A 17,158-nucleotide genomic window follows, 5' to 3' on the forward strand; every position below is an offset into this window, starting at 1 on the left:
GATCTCAGGGGTCCAGGTTTGTTGAGATTGCTGGTCTTCCTATGTAGTCACCCTCCTCTTGAGCTTCTTCTAGCTTTTCCCTAATTCAACCACAGGAGTCCCCACCTTCTGTCCATTGGTTGGGTGGAAGTATCTACATCTGACTCTTTCAGCTGCTTGTTGGGCCTCTCAGAGGGCAGTCATGATAGGTTTCGGTCTGTAAGCACACAGTAGCATCAGTAATGGTGTCAGGCGTTGGGGCCTCCCCTTGAGCTGGATATAATTTGGCCCTGTCACTGGCCCTCCTTTCCCTCAGTCTCTTTTCCATTTTTGTCCCAGCAGTTCTTTTAGACAGGGACACTTTTGACTGGGACAGCAAACCCATCCCTCTACGTGATGCCCTGTCTTTCCACTGGAGGTGGGCTCTACAAGTTCCCTCTCCCCACTGTAGGACATTTCATCTAAGGTCCCTCCCTTTGAGTCCTGAGAGTCTCTCACCTCTCAGGTCTCTGGTGCGTTCTAGAGGGTCCCCCTCCTACCTCCTGAGATTGCCTGTTATCATTCTTTCTGCTTGCCCTATGACTTCAGGCCCGTTTTCCACAATACCTGATCATGCTTCCCCTTTCCCCTCCCTGACTCCTTTCCCACCCAGACCCCTCCCTCCCTCTGACACCCCGTGATAACTTTTTTCTCACTCCCAAGTGGGATTGAAGCATCCTCACTTGGGCCCTCCTGCTTATTAACCTTGAGTTCTGTGGATTGTATCTTGGATATTCTGTACTTTTTTTTTTTTTTTTTTTGGCTAATATCCACTTAGTGAATACATAGCATGCATGTTCTTTTGGGTCCGAGTTACCTCACTCAGAATGATATTTTCTAGTTCCATCCATTTGCCTGAAAAACTCATGATATCCTCATTTTTTAATAGCTGAGTAGTATTCCATTGTGTAAATGAACCACACTTTGTGTCTATTATTCTGTTGTGGGACATCTGGGTAGATATTTTATTTGACCTGTCACACAGCTTTGCTCTGACCTGGGCCTAGGCTGCCTAGAAAAGGAGGAAGGGTCCCCAGAAGATGAAAAGGCTGGAAACCATCCTATAAAGTCCTAATATATAATTAAGCTGCCCTGTCATTTGAATAACCCCCAAGATGTCCTACTTAGATTTTGGTTCTGAATTTGAATATTTCCTCAAGTATTAACACATTGTGTCTTGTTACTCATGTTTTAACAGTCAATGGTTAAATGCAAGTCTCCACGCATCCTCTCTTTCTGTTCATTTCCTCCTGAAAGGCTTGGATTTACTCTTCATTTTGCCTGTGTACTTAGAAAATTCCCCCCCCCCCCCAGATGAATACAGTACACGCTTGCCTCTCCTATGACATCGGGTTTTATCACTATACATCCGGTCCTGTGTTGCTTCTTTCTGATGTTGGGCTGTTCCATTCTCTGCTTCTAGGGCATCTCCTCACTTCCTTCTCCTTGCCTCTTGCTCTCACTGCCTGGTACCTGCTTCTGCTGCCCAGGCTGGCCTCATCCTCACTGCTCTCCTCCTCCTGTAGCTTCCCAAGTGCTGGGATTATAAGGAGGAGCCACCACACCTGGCCTTATCATTTCTTTAAAACTTGTTCTTCATTTTTTTTTTCCAGTTAAAGCATATAATTGGAGCATGGTAAACCTGTGGGCTCACACACCCCATTTCGGTATTGTTTTAATTTGGAGATGCATGCTTTAATTTTATCACATCAGGTGATTGCATAGTTTGTAAAGAACTTTTAGCACATTGCAGACTTCTATACAAATGTAGCAGACAGAGGTCTGGAGCATCCTAGCAACTGCTGCCATACATTTGCACTACACAGTCAGTAGATTGAAAGGCTCTAGCTCTTCCCAGGATAGCATAATATGCAAATGGTAACATCAGTCCCGAGGTGACATACTGGTTAAGCTTTTTGTGGTTTTCCAGATTGCTTTGTTCATCTGGTGCATTACTGTTTCAGGGTTGCTACAACTAATTATATGATTAAAGTACTTTAGAAACCAAGAATGGAACTATATGCAATCACTAATTTTTAATATTATAATAAACATGCAGTCACCAATTTTTAATATTATAATAAATGTATGGGCTTTTTTCAGTGATTTTATGACTCTACACCTATACAGATCAAAGGACAAGAAACTATAATGACTGATACCTCAAAATGGCTGCTTGGACAAGATAAAGAGACCAGGGGTGACCAGTTTCAGACAGTGAACCCATGAACCTAAAACATACCCATCGAAGACTCAGGCTTTAGGAGGCAGCACAGGTATAGCCTTGGGCTGTGGGGTGAAAACAAGGGTAAAACTTCATTAGGGCAGGAGAGAATTCTGGAAACCAGTCCCTTGCTACCTCGCTGGAGGAACTGCCGAACAAATGGAACACTAGTTTTTCTCTTGTCTCTCAGGGGATTAGGAGAACAGAATCACCTGACAGCTTCTCGGGGACACTGTCCATTTAGATAGATAGATAGATAAATAAATAAATAAATAAATAAATAAGAGCTATGCATCAAAATAACAGAAATCTTTTATTGAAAGTCACTTTATCGATGTTACAGTGAGAGTAACATAGAAAACTCTGTTATCTTATTAGCTTCAGAAGTGAACACTAATAACATTGTGCCAGAAATTTTAATCTTGAGTTACAGTGACCTCTAAAAACAGCAAGGTTTTATTCACCTACGATATGAGAACAACTTTATAACTTAAACAGCCATAAAACAAATCACGTCTGCTCAGGAGAGCAATCACCATTTACATTTCTGTTGGTGTTTACCCAAACCCAGTGAATTTTAAAATAGCGTAAGAGTTGGAAGTGCGTGCGGAGAAGCAGAGAGAACGTTTGAATGATGCAAATCTAAGTATATACACGTGAGTACCTAGTTACCCAAAGTGAACCACACTGATGCTATTCACAGCTCCCCATGGGGTGGTTTCTATCATCTGCAGATGGGCATCACCCCTCGGAGGCTATGAACGTGGGAAACACTGGCAAAGACCTAATGCAGACCAACATATGAACAGCTTTCGTTAGGTGAAATGTGAAGTGTCTGAAAACTGTCTTTTGGAAATGCTCAGTTGGAGGGGCAAGTCTTCCAACAAGTTGAAGAAGGAGGAGGAATAATAATAATAATTAATAATAATAATAATTCTCTGTTATCCAGAAGGAACCTTTTGCTAAGCACTTTGCAGTTAGTGTTAAAAAGAAAAGTTTTCCATTAAAAAAAAAAAAAGGTAAAGGTATTGGGTTATTTGTAGCCATTAAAAAGATGAGTTATAGAATCACAGTTTGATACTGTGCTGGATTAGAAAGGAAAAGTGGGGTTTCAAATCAGGCAGTGATACACGTGTATAATTTAACAGGAACCCTGGTGTTAATCCTAAAGGTTTGAATTCATTTCAGCACTTTCTGTATTGTGTTATCTGATAAAACTTAGCACCGCTATATTTAAAGATTTGGGATATTTGCATTATTTTAAAACTCAACAACCAAAACAAATCATGTCCAGAAATGCCATGTTTAATGCAGAATGTGCATACATGCATCTTCATACATGTAGGGGAGACTAGTTCATAAACACAGAAACTGGTGGCTTTGTGTATATTAACAAGATTCCTTTGTCTCACTGTATGCCTTTTGGTAAAATGAAACAATAAAATACATTTTGCTTGAATTTGATTCCACGGGCTACCTGTGATGGACACACCTGCTACTTCTAAAGCCCCTCCCACTATGAACAATACAAGGGACACCGGACAGTAAAATACTTCCAAAGGTAACACTCCAGAAAGCTGCAAAGCCCATGTCTGTTCCTGGCAGCAGTAGTTCCCTCCAGCATATCTGGTGACCATGTTGAGCTCCCCTGCACGCTTTATGTGGATGTCCACTGTGCTCCCATGCTGGGACTGAATGACCCAGGATCTCTCAAAACTCTGTGCTGCTTACTCACTTCCTGAGATTTATACCCTGAGACCCATCTCTTAGTGAATTCCAAGATGCACAATCAAACCAGCATGTCAAAAGAAAATGAAAGATAACCTCCCCCCCACCCCCACCCCTGCTCTGTATTTCGGTGGTTCTCCTAATTCTCATTTTAGCTAAAGAAGGCCCTGGCCTGTATGATAGGGGATGCTTCTGATCAAGAAGAAAAGTACCGCACAGATACTGAACAGGGAACTTTGGAAGTAGGAAGGTTCTAAATGCAGCCATCAAATCCAATAGCAATGATACTGTTCCATAAGGCCACGGATTTGAAGGGCAGAGGTACAACCGATAATGGTCCTGTAAGTTTCCGATGCCTGGCTTTAGGTGTTCCATGTTGAGGACTAGCTAAACCACGAGTAAAATAAGGATGGAAATACTACCTTCTGCTCTCCAAGTCCGGGACAATTTTGTTCTGTGCCTTCAGGTGAGGTAGGAAACTCTGAGCTGAAAGTTCCTACCCCACAGAGCATATGCTGTAAGCACGTGCCAACAGCGAGCAGCTAAACACTTCCGCGGCATGCTGCTCACGCACAGCCTGATGGGCTGCTGCCTCAGCGGCTCTCGCCAACGTCAACTCAATTCTTTACAATAAAGGAGAATCTGGAACCCCAGTCCCCAGTTCTTCTGTGCCCAGAGAAAGGATCCTGCCTTTGAAGTCAGAGTAGTCTTAACCTATCCCACAGGAGGAAACTAAGTATTCGAGCCTCTGATAAGCCATCTTCCGCAGAATTGTCAGCTCGTCAAATAAGAATAAAAAATTCGACGTGACTGCTTTAGCGGGGGAGGGAAGGGAAACAGGTGGCAGATATAGAAGAAAATGAACAAAACAGACGATTAGGGACATAAGAAGCAGAAAATGTGCTGCTAACTTGAGTCCAAGTGTCTCAAAGCTCAAACCAACTTGCTGCTAGTCGGATCCTAAGAAAAATGTCCCAAACATGGCAGCCAGTAGCTGCAGCCGGCTGCGCCCTGCGTGGCTGTGCACCTGGGTGTCTTGCTTTTCTCTACTCCCATCAGTTCCAGACTCTGTCTCCCTCTCGTTATATGCTGCAACCTGCCAGACAGCCTTCCTTTCCTTTCCGTTTAAGTAAGGTAAGAAGTAATCTTACCTTCAGAGAAGGGCTTCTCTGAATCTAAGGTTAAGATGGAACTACAGGCCAATAGAAAACCCACGGAGTGAAATGAACAAATTTGACTCTGAAATCTGCAAAGAAGCAAGTAGAGGTCACACTTTTCCTCGCTTAAAGGTAACCCCCCAAAACGGACAAAGTCTAAAAAGGGGCAACAGGTAAAGTAGCTACGGAAAGTCTAGGGCAACAGGCAGGATGAAGTCAGCAGATATATAAGGTGCTCAACAGAAGAAAAGCACATGGATCTGTCCTGGAAAACACAACAACCCCTCTGCCCCCACGCATACCCCTGGTGGGCAGAAAATATCTAATTTTATCTTCACAGTGGCTTCTTTTAGACGTGCCACCAATCTCTCATGCATAAAGACAACATTGGACCGACCTGTGCAGACATTATTTTAAAAGCCTTGTGAAGCCAGAAGGAGAAGAAACCATCACATCGTGAAACAGATCACCCCGCTTACCTGCTAAGATGACACCCTAAGCCCTGGTTTTCTATCCACAGGAATGCTTGTTGAGTAACTCTAAAGAAGTTACTTGCCAGTTACTTGCCCATCTAAGTGAAGGGCTGGGTGTCTGGCTTTGTTCTTCAAAGCTAGCCACTGCAGAACACCAAGAATCTACATACTGCGGCATCTAAGCAGCACTGATTTCTTTCTGCAAACTGAGTGTGACTAGAGTCATTTTCTATCTAGATGACTCTGGAGGAGGACTTCCCATCTAAGGAAAATGGCCGGGAAGAGTGAGTCTGGCCAGTTCATTAAGGATTCTCTGTCACTGCAGGCTTCCCCTGCTAACATAGTGGAAAGACTTGAATGTTCCTTTTCATTGGAGAACAGAAATGATCTGCTTATTGGGACATCTCAGGCATCTGGACTATCTGCAGTCCTATCGATGCCAAGATTATGAAAAAGAGAAACGGCATCCAATGAACATATTGCTGCCCTTCCCTGTGTAGTGACGACCCCACAGCACACTGAAAAGTATGAATATTAGTTGCATGATTCAAACCATGGAGCTTCAAAGTTCCTCTTCAAAACAGACATTTAAGAATGAAATGATCACTGTGCTTGGATTTGATTCCACGAGTCTATTCTGTCTACCTCAGTGAATGAAGTCATACATAGTTAAATGGAAGGATACATACTTCTTGAAGCCATCCATCAAGACTAAAAGTCTGTTAATTCCAAAAACAATTCTAAGAATGCTTAAACATGGGAGATAGAGACCCGGACTGGAACACTGAAGCTATTATATTTCTAAAATCACTTTGCAAGTTAAGCCAGACCTTTTCCTCCTATTTTGTCTGAAGATGATTATAAGCCAGAGCAACTGTTTCTCCCAAAAGGCACGTGATAATGATTTTAATTTTCAATAATAACTCCAGGTAAAAATAATTGAGAAGTTAAGGAAAGACCAGTAGGTAGACAGGTGATCAGTTCACTAGCTAACCATTTGTGAATTCTTTCACATTAGGGCTTATGTAACTAACTCTAACTACAAAGCATATTTACATGAGGCACCTTTCATTCAAAGCTATAAACTCTTTTTTTCTGTACTCAAAATAAACCTTATATTACATTAGCCTTTTATATACTCAATACCAAGAAACATTCAGTGCACATTTAAAGTGTTCTTGTTCAAAAGTCATTTCATTTGCTACATCTCTCTCATCTGTCACCTGTCTGCCCTTCTGTCCTTACCTTAAGTTATGTGGAGACATTGTTCAACACTCATTTATGCCTTTGTCTGAGACTGCTTTATTGAGCCATCGGCAACCTATATCCTTGCCTGTCATGAAAAAATGCTGTTTTTCACTGTATAATTTTGTCTTATTAAATTGGTTTTCAAACACCTTCAGTGCGTTTCAGAAGAGTGTACCATTGCAAAAGACATGAACTGAGTATACCTCTGCCTTCTTCTAGTCTGGCTCTTCAGTTTTGGTATCTAAGACAATTCTACACATAGATGGAACAAACTGTGTTTCTGGACACTTCTTGGAAGAAATCAAGCGTAGAGTCCATTTCTGGGTTCTTGTCTGATGACTCCAATCCTCACATCAAACAGCAAGGAGGAGGGGGAATCAGAAGTGTGTTTCACAGCAGACCACACAACTGAAACTATCAACTTCAGATCTCACTAGAGGGACTTTCTTTTTTTATGACAACATTGCACTGAAACAGCTATTAATGTTTCATTTTAAATGACAAGAGTTCACATAGAACGCTCAATTTTTTTTTAAAGTGTATCAAAAGTTATAGGACACAAAACACAGGCTCTTTCCTTTGCAGGCTTATGGTTAGCTTTGCAGTTACTGCATCTGTGTAGCATAGGCCTTATTTAATATTTTATGCCTTGCTCAGGTTTCCATCCACCATCTTATTCAAAGGCAGACCGAATGACCTTCTGGGACTTACATCCTATTGATGAAACGTGTGAAAATTGTGGAAGGGAGCCATTCCTTTCACAGATAAGAATGACTGAAAGGATACTGTCTAGGAACCCAAACTGCAGACCAGACAAGGCTCAGGCACTGGTTAAGAGGGAGCTCTCCACTCTGGGGTCCATGTCTTTGGTGCATCCGGCCAATCACAGAAGACACTTTGTGAAAAAGAGCGGACTCCATGGCCTCCAGGTAAGATTAGTTGATATGCCCTGGTACTGATTGAGAACAGCTACTGTGACAGGCACCATGTGTCTTAAACGTGGAGTGGATAGGCTGGCAGATTCCCAAAGACCCCGTCAGCTCCAGGGTGTCCTGAAAGCTTCATGGCTACCGCACATCTGGACTCCTCCTTCGGCCAGATGCAGAGGCTAGAAGTTTGAGCATTTTTCTCGCTTACTCAATCAAACCTCTTCCAGACTGTATACACTTTAAAAGGAAATCGCATGTTTCAGACACACACCAGTTCTGGAGAGATCCTTTTACAGCACTGACCACGCTATGTACAATATCATCCACTTATACTCTGAAGACACAGGATGGAGGACAATGACAGAACTGTGACTGACTGTAGGCATTTGGCAAAAATACACTTATGTGTAACAGTTACTTTTTCAATTTTAAAAATGTTTACATATGTACAGTTGTTCTTGTATGCTAATATAAATATGAAAAGTAAAAAATAAAAATACATGTTTAAAGATTGCGTATGGGATATTGGCCTCTCAAAGCTTTACAGACCTGCAGTCCTGCAGAAAACTCCTATATGCCTTAGCCCCTGCATGCTAGTTTCTATTATGAAATGTTGTTTCCTTGTACATGGAAAACAATAACCAGAAGCTTCATGCATATGGCGTTACTGTTTGCAATGAGGATATGTTTCAGAACACTCCGTTCTGAATCCACTTCTGTCCCTCAGGAAAACCTGCTAAACTTGGGTCATGGGAGTTAATTTTATTGATATTCTACATATTTCTGTCATGCAGATTATCCATTAACATACCAATACCAGACCATAAATGGTTCCTTGTTGTAGTGTGACATTCCAGTATTCTTTTTACCATTTGGTTAAACCTTAAGCCAATGACAAAAACAAAAAAAAAAACAAAAAAAAAACCAAAAAAACTATGGTATCCAGGTATGACCCGTGGCTTCTTCGCCTCTGGTATCTCAGAGGGTCTTGAAATCGTCCAGAGAGCAGATAGATTTGCAGTGATTGTGGGTGGCTGGGTTTCTAGAAAAGTAGAAGTAAACAGTTTCGATGTGTCACATGTAAACAGTTGTTCTTAAATGGATGTCTCCCATAGCTGCAAACAGAGGAAAGCAAAATCATGTACCATATAACAACAGAAGGTGGTCCTTTTAAGCTATGAAGAAGTCCAACCATATATAAGTAATTATAGTGCATGTTCTTGTTTAATAAATGAATAAAAAAAAATAGACAAACTTTGAGCTCTCTCCTAAACCTGATATTAACATTTCTTCTTTGTATGTGTGCTGGGTGCATGCACATGAACATGTGTGCATACGCCCGTGCATGGGGAGGCCAGATGAAGACTTTGGGTATATTATTTTAGTCTCCCCTACCTTATTGCCTCGAGACAGGGTAACTCACTGGCCAGTGAACTACTGGAATCCACCTGTTTCTGGTCCTTGGTGCTGGCTCTACAGCTACATGCAATTACACTCAGCTTTTTATGTGGAGTGTAAGGATTCAAATTCAGGTCTGCATGGCCCCACAACAGATTCCTTGCTTAGTGAACCATCTCCCAGCTTCCATATCAACTGTTCTAACAACTTCCACCATTTAATAAACAACAAACAAATGAAACACAAAAACAAACCTCTCACAGCCCGATTTCATGTTACTTAAAATTTTGAATAAACATTACATTTTGAAGTACAGAATTTTGAAATATTATTTTTAAGCTGCCTATTTTTTTTAATTGTAGCCAGTATATTGCCAACTGAAATACTGGTTCTCAATTACAGCTGTGTAATTATGTGGAAAAATTGTGTGTATGTGTGTGTTTCATATGTGTACATGTTCATATGTCTGTGCATGTCGAGATGGAAGATCAATGTCAAGCACCTTTTTCTATGATTCTCTACTTCATTTTTTTTTAAGATGGTGCCTCTGAACATGGGGCTCATGGATTTGGCAGGACTAGCTGGCCAGAAATCTCTAGGGATGCTCTTGCCTCTGCTTCCCAACTACCAGGATTGCAGGCATGCACCACAATACCTGGCCTTTTACATGGGTACTGGGGATTTGAACTAACATCCTTAGGCTTGTACAGCAAACCTATTGTTACCTGTTGAACCATCTCCTCAGTCCTAATCTGCAAAAGTGTTTTTAAATCTATTTGCTCTGGTAGCCAGATCACACCAACTAAATCAAAATCTCAGTGGGAGGGATTTAAGTTAAGCTATTTTGAAGTTCTCAGACAATTCTCATGTACACCAAAGCTTCTTGAGCCCATTGATACAAACACCATTTCTTATTTGTATAGACGATTGGTTAAGAGTTATCTGTCCAGCTTTTTAGTGATTCATTCATATTCTCTCTCTCTCTCTCTCTCTCTCTCTCTCTCTCTCTCTCTCTCTCTCTCCCTCTCTCTCTCTCTGTCTCTCTCTCTCTCTCTGTGTGTGTGTGTGTGTGTGTGTAACTGACCCTGGGTTGGTCAAGGATAAATAAAAATAACCCTTCAGATACTAAAAAGTCTAAAAACCCAGAACACTGAGCTGGATAAATCTCTGGAGGTTCCCAACCTTCACCTTTTTCAGATTTCTCCCTGTAGGAACAACATCAGAATGTAGCTGGTCATAAGAGGCACTGGACTGTGCTATTCAGTTCTCCATTTCATCAAAACCTCTAGAGGCTGGTCTGACCCTGTGAACTCTATCCCAAAGATCACAAAAAACAATGCATTGAGGGAATGCTGTGACAGAGGCATACTGACAAAGATGTACCAGGGACCAAATATTTATATAAAGTTTTTGGTAAATTCCATTTTTGTCATATGGATGAATATCTCCATATTTTTTTTTTAATTTGGCTCTCTGGCTAAGAGTTCTTGCTGATCTTACAGAGGACTGGAGTTTGGATCCCAGAACTCATGGGAGGCAGCTCACCATTGTCTGTAACTCTAGCTCCAGGGGAATCTAATGAAGTCCTCTTCTGGCCTTCAGGGACCCACACTCATATGCACACATCCTCACAGACACACACACACACACACACACACACACACACACACACACATAATTAAAAATAATTAAGATAAACCATGTTAAAAATCTGGCTTTTTGGAGGAGGTGAGTATGGTTCAGTTAGAGCAGTTTTTTTAAAGCAAGGTAACAAGGCCCTGGGATTAAGTTTTTACCACAAAATAATAAGTTTTACCATTCCCTTTGCTGTATTCTTTCAATATTACAAGTTATTCCCCTTTACATCTAAAATCCACCCCTGGAACTGATGCAACAACAACAACAACAAGCAAACAAAACAAAAACAAACACATGAAAAACGGAGGGATGGACAAAAAGTAAGCTCAAAGATCCCAATAATGGTCAAGTATAAAGCACGTGGGGGTGCTGCGTACCCTGGCACTCTGTCGGTTCACTGTCTTCTCCTCATCAGGAAGTGGAGGCATCGGGTACGGGTATTTTCTGCTGGAGGCAATAGACCCAGTTGATGAAGAAGGAGACTTGGCAGGTGACAGGGTCCTGAGATGTTGAGAGTATGAGAAATAAACATCATGTCATGGCTGGTACCATCCTTCACATCTCTAAAGCGAAGCATCACTAAGCATCTAGAGCAAAGCTTTAACTACCTGGGGTACAACTACCATTCTGTAACTGCAGTGCTGTGGTTTTAGCACGCCAATGGAATGGTTAACTGTTAGCTCCACAGAATCATTCTTTTAAACTATAAAGCCAACAATGAAATTTCATTTACAATAAACAGTTAACATGGAAAAGGGAGGAAATATTTTAAGAGCTTATAACAGTGAATTAAGTAAACAGTCTATTTTATTTTACCACTGAAAATGCTTCTCTAAGCACAATAATATCAAATAGGACCCGAAATCCAACCATGGATGTGTTCATTGGTTGCAAAGTCGGACTCTAGTTTATACAAAGACTCATGCATTCAGAGGCCAGTGTGTTAGTGGTGAAGAACAAAGGAAAACACGGGTTGTAGTAACAAATTAGTAAACATGCAAGCAGTAAGGAGTGCAGAGGGCCAGCCGAACAAAGTCTGATGAGAACGTATAAAAACTGTCTACTTCATCCCTAAACCAGCATTTCCAGGAAAGCCTCGGCCTTACACTTAAATGGTTTGATGCTTCTATTGCAACTGCAATACTTGTGACTGTGCTGAGCACACTAGGAGAGATGTGTCTGCTCCCGCTTGTCTGTGAGAGTTAGAAAGCTCTCACTGAGCTAGCTATCCCATTACATTCTAACTAAAGCCCTCCTCTGCTGTGACTGGGTCAGCCTGCAGTGATCAGATTAAGCCTTTCCCTAAAGACTCCCCTCGCTTTCAAGCTAACTCTCGTTTTGTAAGATGCGGAATTCAATGGTACACTTGAAAAAACCAGGAGTGGCCCCACTCACTTTTAAACCTTAACTCCTAATGCTTCTTCTGTTTTTGAAAATTATTCAGGATGGCTCCCTCTCAGGAACTGCTGAAGGCAGTCAGGCAGCTGTTTGGCTTGCTTCTCTTATGCTAAAGCTCTCCACACTGGGAGGGTGAAAGTAAGGAAGAGTAATAGGACTTTGATTTCAGTTCTACCAAAGCAACTTACTGTATGTGTGTGCCCGCGCATGTATGCATGTGTGTGTATCTGTGTGTGTGTGCCTGTACATTTTCATGTATGTGTGTATGTGTCTGTGTGTGTCTGTATGTGTGCATGTGTATGTCTGTGTGTGAGTGTGTCTGGGTGTGTATGTCTCCGTGTGTGTGTGTGTCTGTGTGTGTATGTCTCCGTGTGTGTGTGTGTGTCTGTGTCTGAGTGTGTCTGTATGTGTGCATGTGTGTGTCTGCATGTGTATGTCTCCGTGTGAGTGTGTATGTCTGTGTGTGTATGTCTCTGTGTGAGTGTGTCTGTGTGTGTATGTCTCCGTGTGTGTGTGTGTCTGTGTCTGAGTGTGTCTGTATGTGTGCATGTGTGTGTCTGCATGTGTATGTCTCCGTGTGAGTGTGTATGTCTGTGTGTGTATGTCTCTGTGTGAGTGTGTCTGTGTGTATATGTCTCCATGTGTGTGTGTGTCTGTGTGTGTATGTCTCCGTGTGTGTGTGTCTGTGTCTGTGTCTGAGTGTGTCTGTATGTGTGCATGTGTGTGTCTGCATGTGTATGTCTCTGTGTGAGTGTGTGTGTCTGTGTGTGTATGTCTCCGTGTGTGTGTGTCTGTGTCTGAGTGTGTCTGTATGTGTGCATGTGTGTGTCTGCATGTGTATGTCTCCGTGTGAGTGTGTATGTCTGTGTGTGTGTCTGTGTGTGTATGTCTCTGTGTGTGTGTGTCCATGTGTGTATGTGCCTGTGTATGTCTCCATGTGTATGTGTCTGTGTCTCTGTGTGAGTGTGTGTTTGTTTGTGTGTGTGTCTGTGAAGATGTGCATGTGTACATGTACACAGTGTATGCTGTGTATATAGGACAGAGGTCAGTCTCCACTGTTCCTCCTCAGACACAGTCTACCCTACCTTTTGAGATTGTGTCTTACAGGCATAGGGCTAGGCTGCTTGCTCATTAAACACCAGGGACTGACCTGTCCCTGTCTCCCAAGAGCTGGAATTACAAACACAGGGCACCATTCCTAGCTTTTGTTATGTGGGTTCTGGGGACAGAACTCAAGTAGCACAAAAAGTGTGCCACCAACTGAGCTGTTCCCCAAGCTCCTGATATATGCGTTATAACTTAAAAACTAAATAGTGTTTTTAAAGTATATTAAAAGTGAGGAGTCATTGTGTATGAGTGTAAAGCTTGGGTTTACATACTTCTAAAATGGACCCAATGCAGCTTCTTAGCCAAATCACTGTAAGATTTAAAAGAATCTGTGTTCAGGAAAAGTTTCAGATATGCAACCGAATCTCATTAACTGGTCATGGAAACCAAGTCCTCATTTTAGTTTGCTGCAGTAGGCACGTGTGTGTGTGTGTGTGTGTGTGTGTGTGTGTGTGTGTGTGTGTGTGTGTGTGTTTTCATAGCATGAGTTGTTAGTTTATAGTGTCATCAGCCTTAATTTGGCCCTAGCTCAAATGACCAACACTGTGCACTGAAAACCATTCCCCTCACTGAGCACCCAGCCCTGTTCTTAAATATCTCGCCATGGGCACAAACAATAGTAGTTAAAACAAAACAAACTGGAAGTATTCTTCAGAACCCCATAGAAATGGCAATCCATGGCTTCTCACTGTAAAACTTTAGGTAATTTATACTTAGACCCTAAAGGGAAAAAGAGAAACCAAGCAGGACATCCTTAGTGGTGAAAAGACAGGAAACAGATTCAGGTGGGCAGATAGAAAAAAGACCAGAGCAGGAATCAAAATACAAAGAGAGAACAAGACAGGGTCGGTTAGGTTAGGGCAAATAAACGGACAATCTATCACAACCGCCCAAGGAAGACATCTGATTCTAATCCGGCTTTTGCTCAGCCAAGGTCATTCACTTACAAAACAAACTGAATTTTGGGATAAGTATTAGCCAGTTATCCTCATGACATTTTTTTAAAGCCATAATAACTACACTAGGACCACCACAGAATTATGTAATGAAGGTAATGTAATTATGTAATGTGTGGCAATGGACTGGCCCACCTTAGACAAGTATCAAACTTCTGTGCCTCCTGCCTGCAAATCACAGAAGAGGGACCCAAAGCCACTCCTTATTCTCTTGTGTTCACGTGCTAATTTTACCATAATCTGCTCCAGAAAAACTTAAGTGTCCTTAGTCAGGATCTTATCTTCCATAACCTCTACGGTTTACAGGAATAACACAGAAATCGCACAGGGAACAGACATGGGAGTCAGAGCCATGCTATGGTTCTGCTGCTGACTTCCATCAGCTGGGTTACCCTTGGGAAACTCTTTGTAGCTCAGGTTTCTCCATCCACAGAAAGAAGCCAAGAATGCCTACAACCTGTGAGCTGTGAAATAGATATATAGTAGGCATTTCACCTTAGTTTCTACAATTCCCTTGCATGGTTAATGTGGTTTACATAGATCATGAAAATGAACTGAAAAATGCTGATAAAATGCATATTCAATTGGCTAGCACGAAAGAGCATGGATACCCCCCCCCCCGGGGACTTGAAAGGTGTCCCTGCTTGAGGATCAGGGGTGGTGAGCCAGTGCTTTCTCTTTGATTTTTATCTGTACTTTTCCAGTGGCCTGAATACATGCAGAGCACAGTTAGGGCAAGCAATGCCACAGGAGAGCTGGGTAAAGGACGGTAGCTGAAGCTCCCCTGTAGGTTTTACCATGTGTCATTGTAGCTCACAGAGAGCACTTTCCTGTTGGTAGATTCTATTCTGGAGCAGGCTGCTGCACTCACAGACTCTCCACAACAGTTTCATAAGAATATCACCAATCCAACCCCACATGGGTCATTAAGAAGATGGTGACCTTGGCCCTCAGCTGTGGCTGTGCCAAGTACAAGGTTGGTGAATCCAGGCCGAGGTGTGAACACACTAGGCATATGGGAGGGTTGCTTTGGATGGAGAGTTAGGTGGGATCCCCTCTATTGTGTTGGAATCGTGGTGTTCAGACTTCAGGTTTATTTTAATTATTCAGCATGCTACCAAAATTTAGAGCTGATCTTTAAGTGTTCCCAGTACAACCCTTATTAATCAAAAAGGACAGTTAAGTCACAACTGTCCACTGAGGTTTGCCATTTAAACAAAAATATAGATTTTTCATAGTTAGTTCCTAATGTGACGTCTCATATTAAAAGATGAGATAAAAGAACAGTCTAACACTGCCCTCATAGCTTGCTCGTGCAACCAAGGGTGCGGAAGCATTCCTCGTCCAGATGGTGCTCAGTCATTCAGCTTCTGGGCAGACTTGGGGGGGCTGGCTTTAAGAACTAGGGGCTCTCTTGAGTTACATCAGCTTCTTAGTCCAGCCAGGGAGGTGAATCAACTCTTCCGGGGGTACCATTTAACAAATCATTCCTGTAGAAATGCTAAGTCAATTTAGAAATAAAGTCCTAACCTATAGAGGACCAAACTCATCCGGCTTTGAGTCCATGGATGGTACAAATTACAATCTGCCCACAAGCCTGATTAAGAGAAAAGGAAAAAAAAAAAGGACTGCAGGTGAGCCAAGATTCCAAATAACATCAAAATCATCTTACCTGTTTTCTTGATGTTGGCCATCTTGGGAGCTACATGTGAAGGTGGGATGTTTGAATGTAAGTGTATGTATCTGAGGTTCAGCGTGGGGCAGTGTTGGGTAAGCAGGGGACAGGGAGGGAGAGGAAGATGAGCTATAAAAGCAGGGTATATTTTTGTGAGCAGGCAGGAGTTATGCTGTCCTTGGGGAGTATCCGCAAAAGTTATGGATCAAATTAAAATGCAGGTAGGTCTAATCATTTTCTCAAACTGTACATGACTAAACTAAATGGTGCACTGGAAGAGAAAGTCCACCTTATAGAGGTGTTGAGAGTTAAGTGGACACAGCACATTTTCATACCCATTTAGTGCTGACCCAAGTTGTGGCATAAGTTACATGAACTCAAAATTTCGCTCAGAAGAGGTAGCGACCTACCGAGTCCTTTTCTTCTTTGCATTAGTTTCCACAAAACAGTCAGATGTAAAGTGGATATCTACTGCTGGGTAATCACTTACATTATAAAGAGTGGGTGAGATGACATTGGAGAGGCCTAGGACCTCTTTGTTCTGTAATATGAGCTTTGTTCTGTAATATGAGCTTCAGGGACTAGAGGAAAGTGGCTAGTTTTTAGAATGAGGGAAGTTGCCATTGTTAGTCAAGAGTGTTTCCTGCTTCTGAATGAAAAACATTCCCCACTGCTTGGTTGAGAAGCCATAAGGGGCTCTTCCCAGCACAGCCCTCCTTGCTAGCCAATGGCTCCACAGGACAGAGAGCTCAGCTCACTACATGTTATGATCAATACGATCACTGCATTATAGGATCAATACTATTGCAACCATTTTTCTAGTTCAATCAAATCACTGTTTATGCTTGAAATAGCATTCCACTTTAGTTTCTTGGCACTTTTTTTTTCCTTGTGTTTTTCTAGGCACTCCTATGCACTCTTAGATAATAAGCAGAAAAAAAATATTATGAAACTTTTAGATTATGAAAATTAAATCATTGAGGTTAATAGTGCTTCTTTATTAGTGAAAGGTATGTTTCATGCCCATAGAACACTACATAGCATAAAATGAAGAGAAAGCTACTAAAAAGGCTCAAGAAGGCGGCAGGGCAGGGACATGCACTGAATGGTGATCCTTTCAAATGGCTTCATTTGAAATATTCAGAAGAGAACTAGGCTCGCTCAAGGAAGCCAAATACATCAAAAGGCAGCAAATGAACGAGGCCCCTT

At 41.9% G+C, this 17,158-nt stretch overlaps 1 protein-coding gene across 11 annotated transcripts in view; it reads right to left on the reverse strand.

Moving 5' to 3' along the window:
* Positions 1 to 2,536: 2,536 nt before the first annotated feature.
* The window catches only part of Adam22 (ADAM metallopeptidase domain 22), a 223,724-nt gene continuing 209,102 nt past the window's right edge, over positions 2,537 to 17,158 (reverse strand). For 10 of the 11 annotated variants that reach the window (XM_034518878.2, XM_076913095.1, XM_076913098.1 and 7 more), the window contains 2 exons: positions 11,191 to 11,314; positions 2,537 to 8,892 (listed from right to left, as the gene is read on the reverse strand). In XM_034518878.2, coding sequence (XP_034374769.1) covers positions 8,872 to 8,892; positions 11,191 to 11,314 — 145 coding nt within the window. In that variant the 3' untranslated portion in view covers positions 2,537 to 8,871. Of the gene's footprint in view, positions 8,893 to 11,190; positions 11,315 to 17,158 lie in introns of those variants that run through there. The other variant, XR_013103903.1, reaches the window with a different exon arrangement.

This window comes from Arvicanthis niloticus, chromosome 15 (assembly GCF_011762505.2).
Source record: "Arvicanthis niloticus isolate mArvNil1 chromosome 15, mArvNil1.pat.X, whole genome shotgun sequence".
NCBI classification, from domain to species: domain Eukaryota; kingdom Metazoa; phylum Chordata; class Mammalia; order Rodentia; family Muridae; genus Arvicanthis; species Arvicanthis niloticus.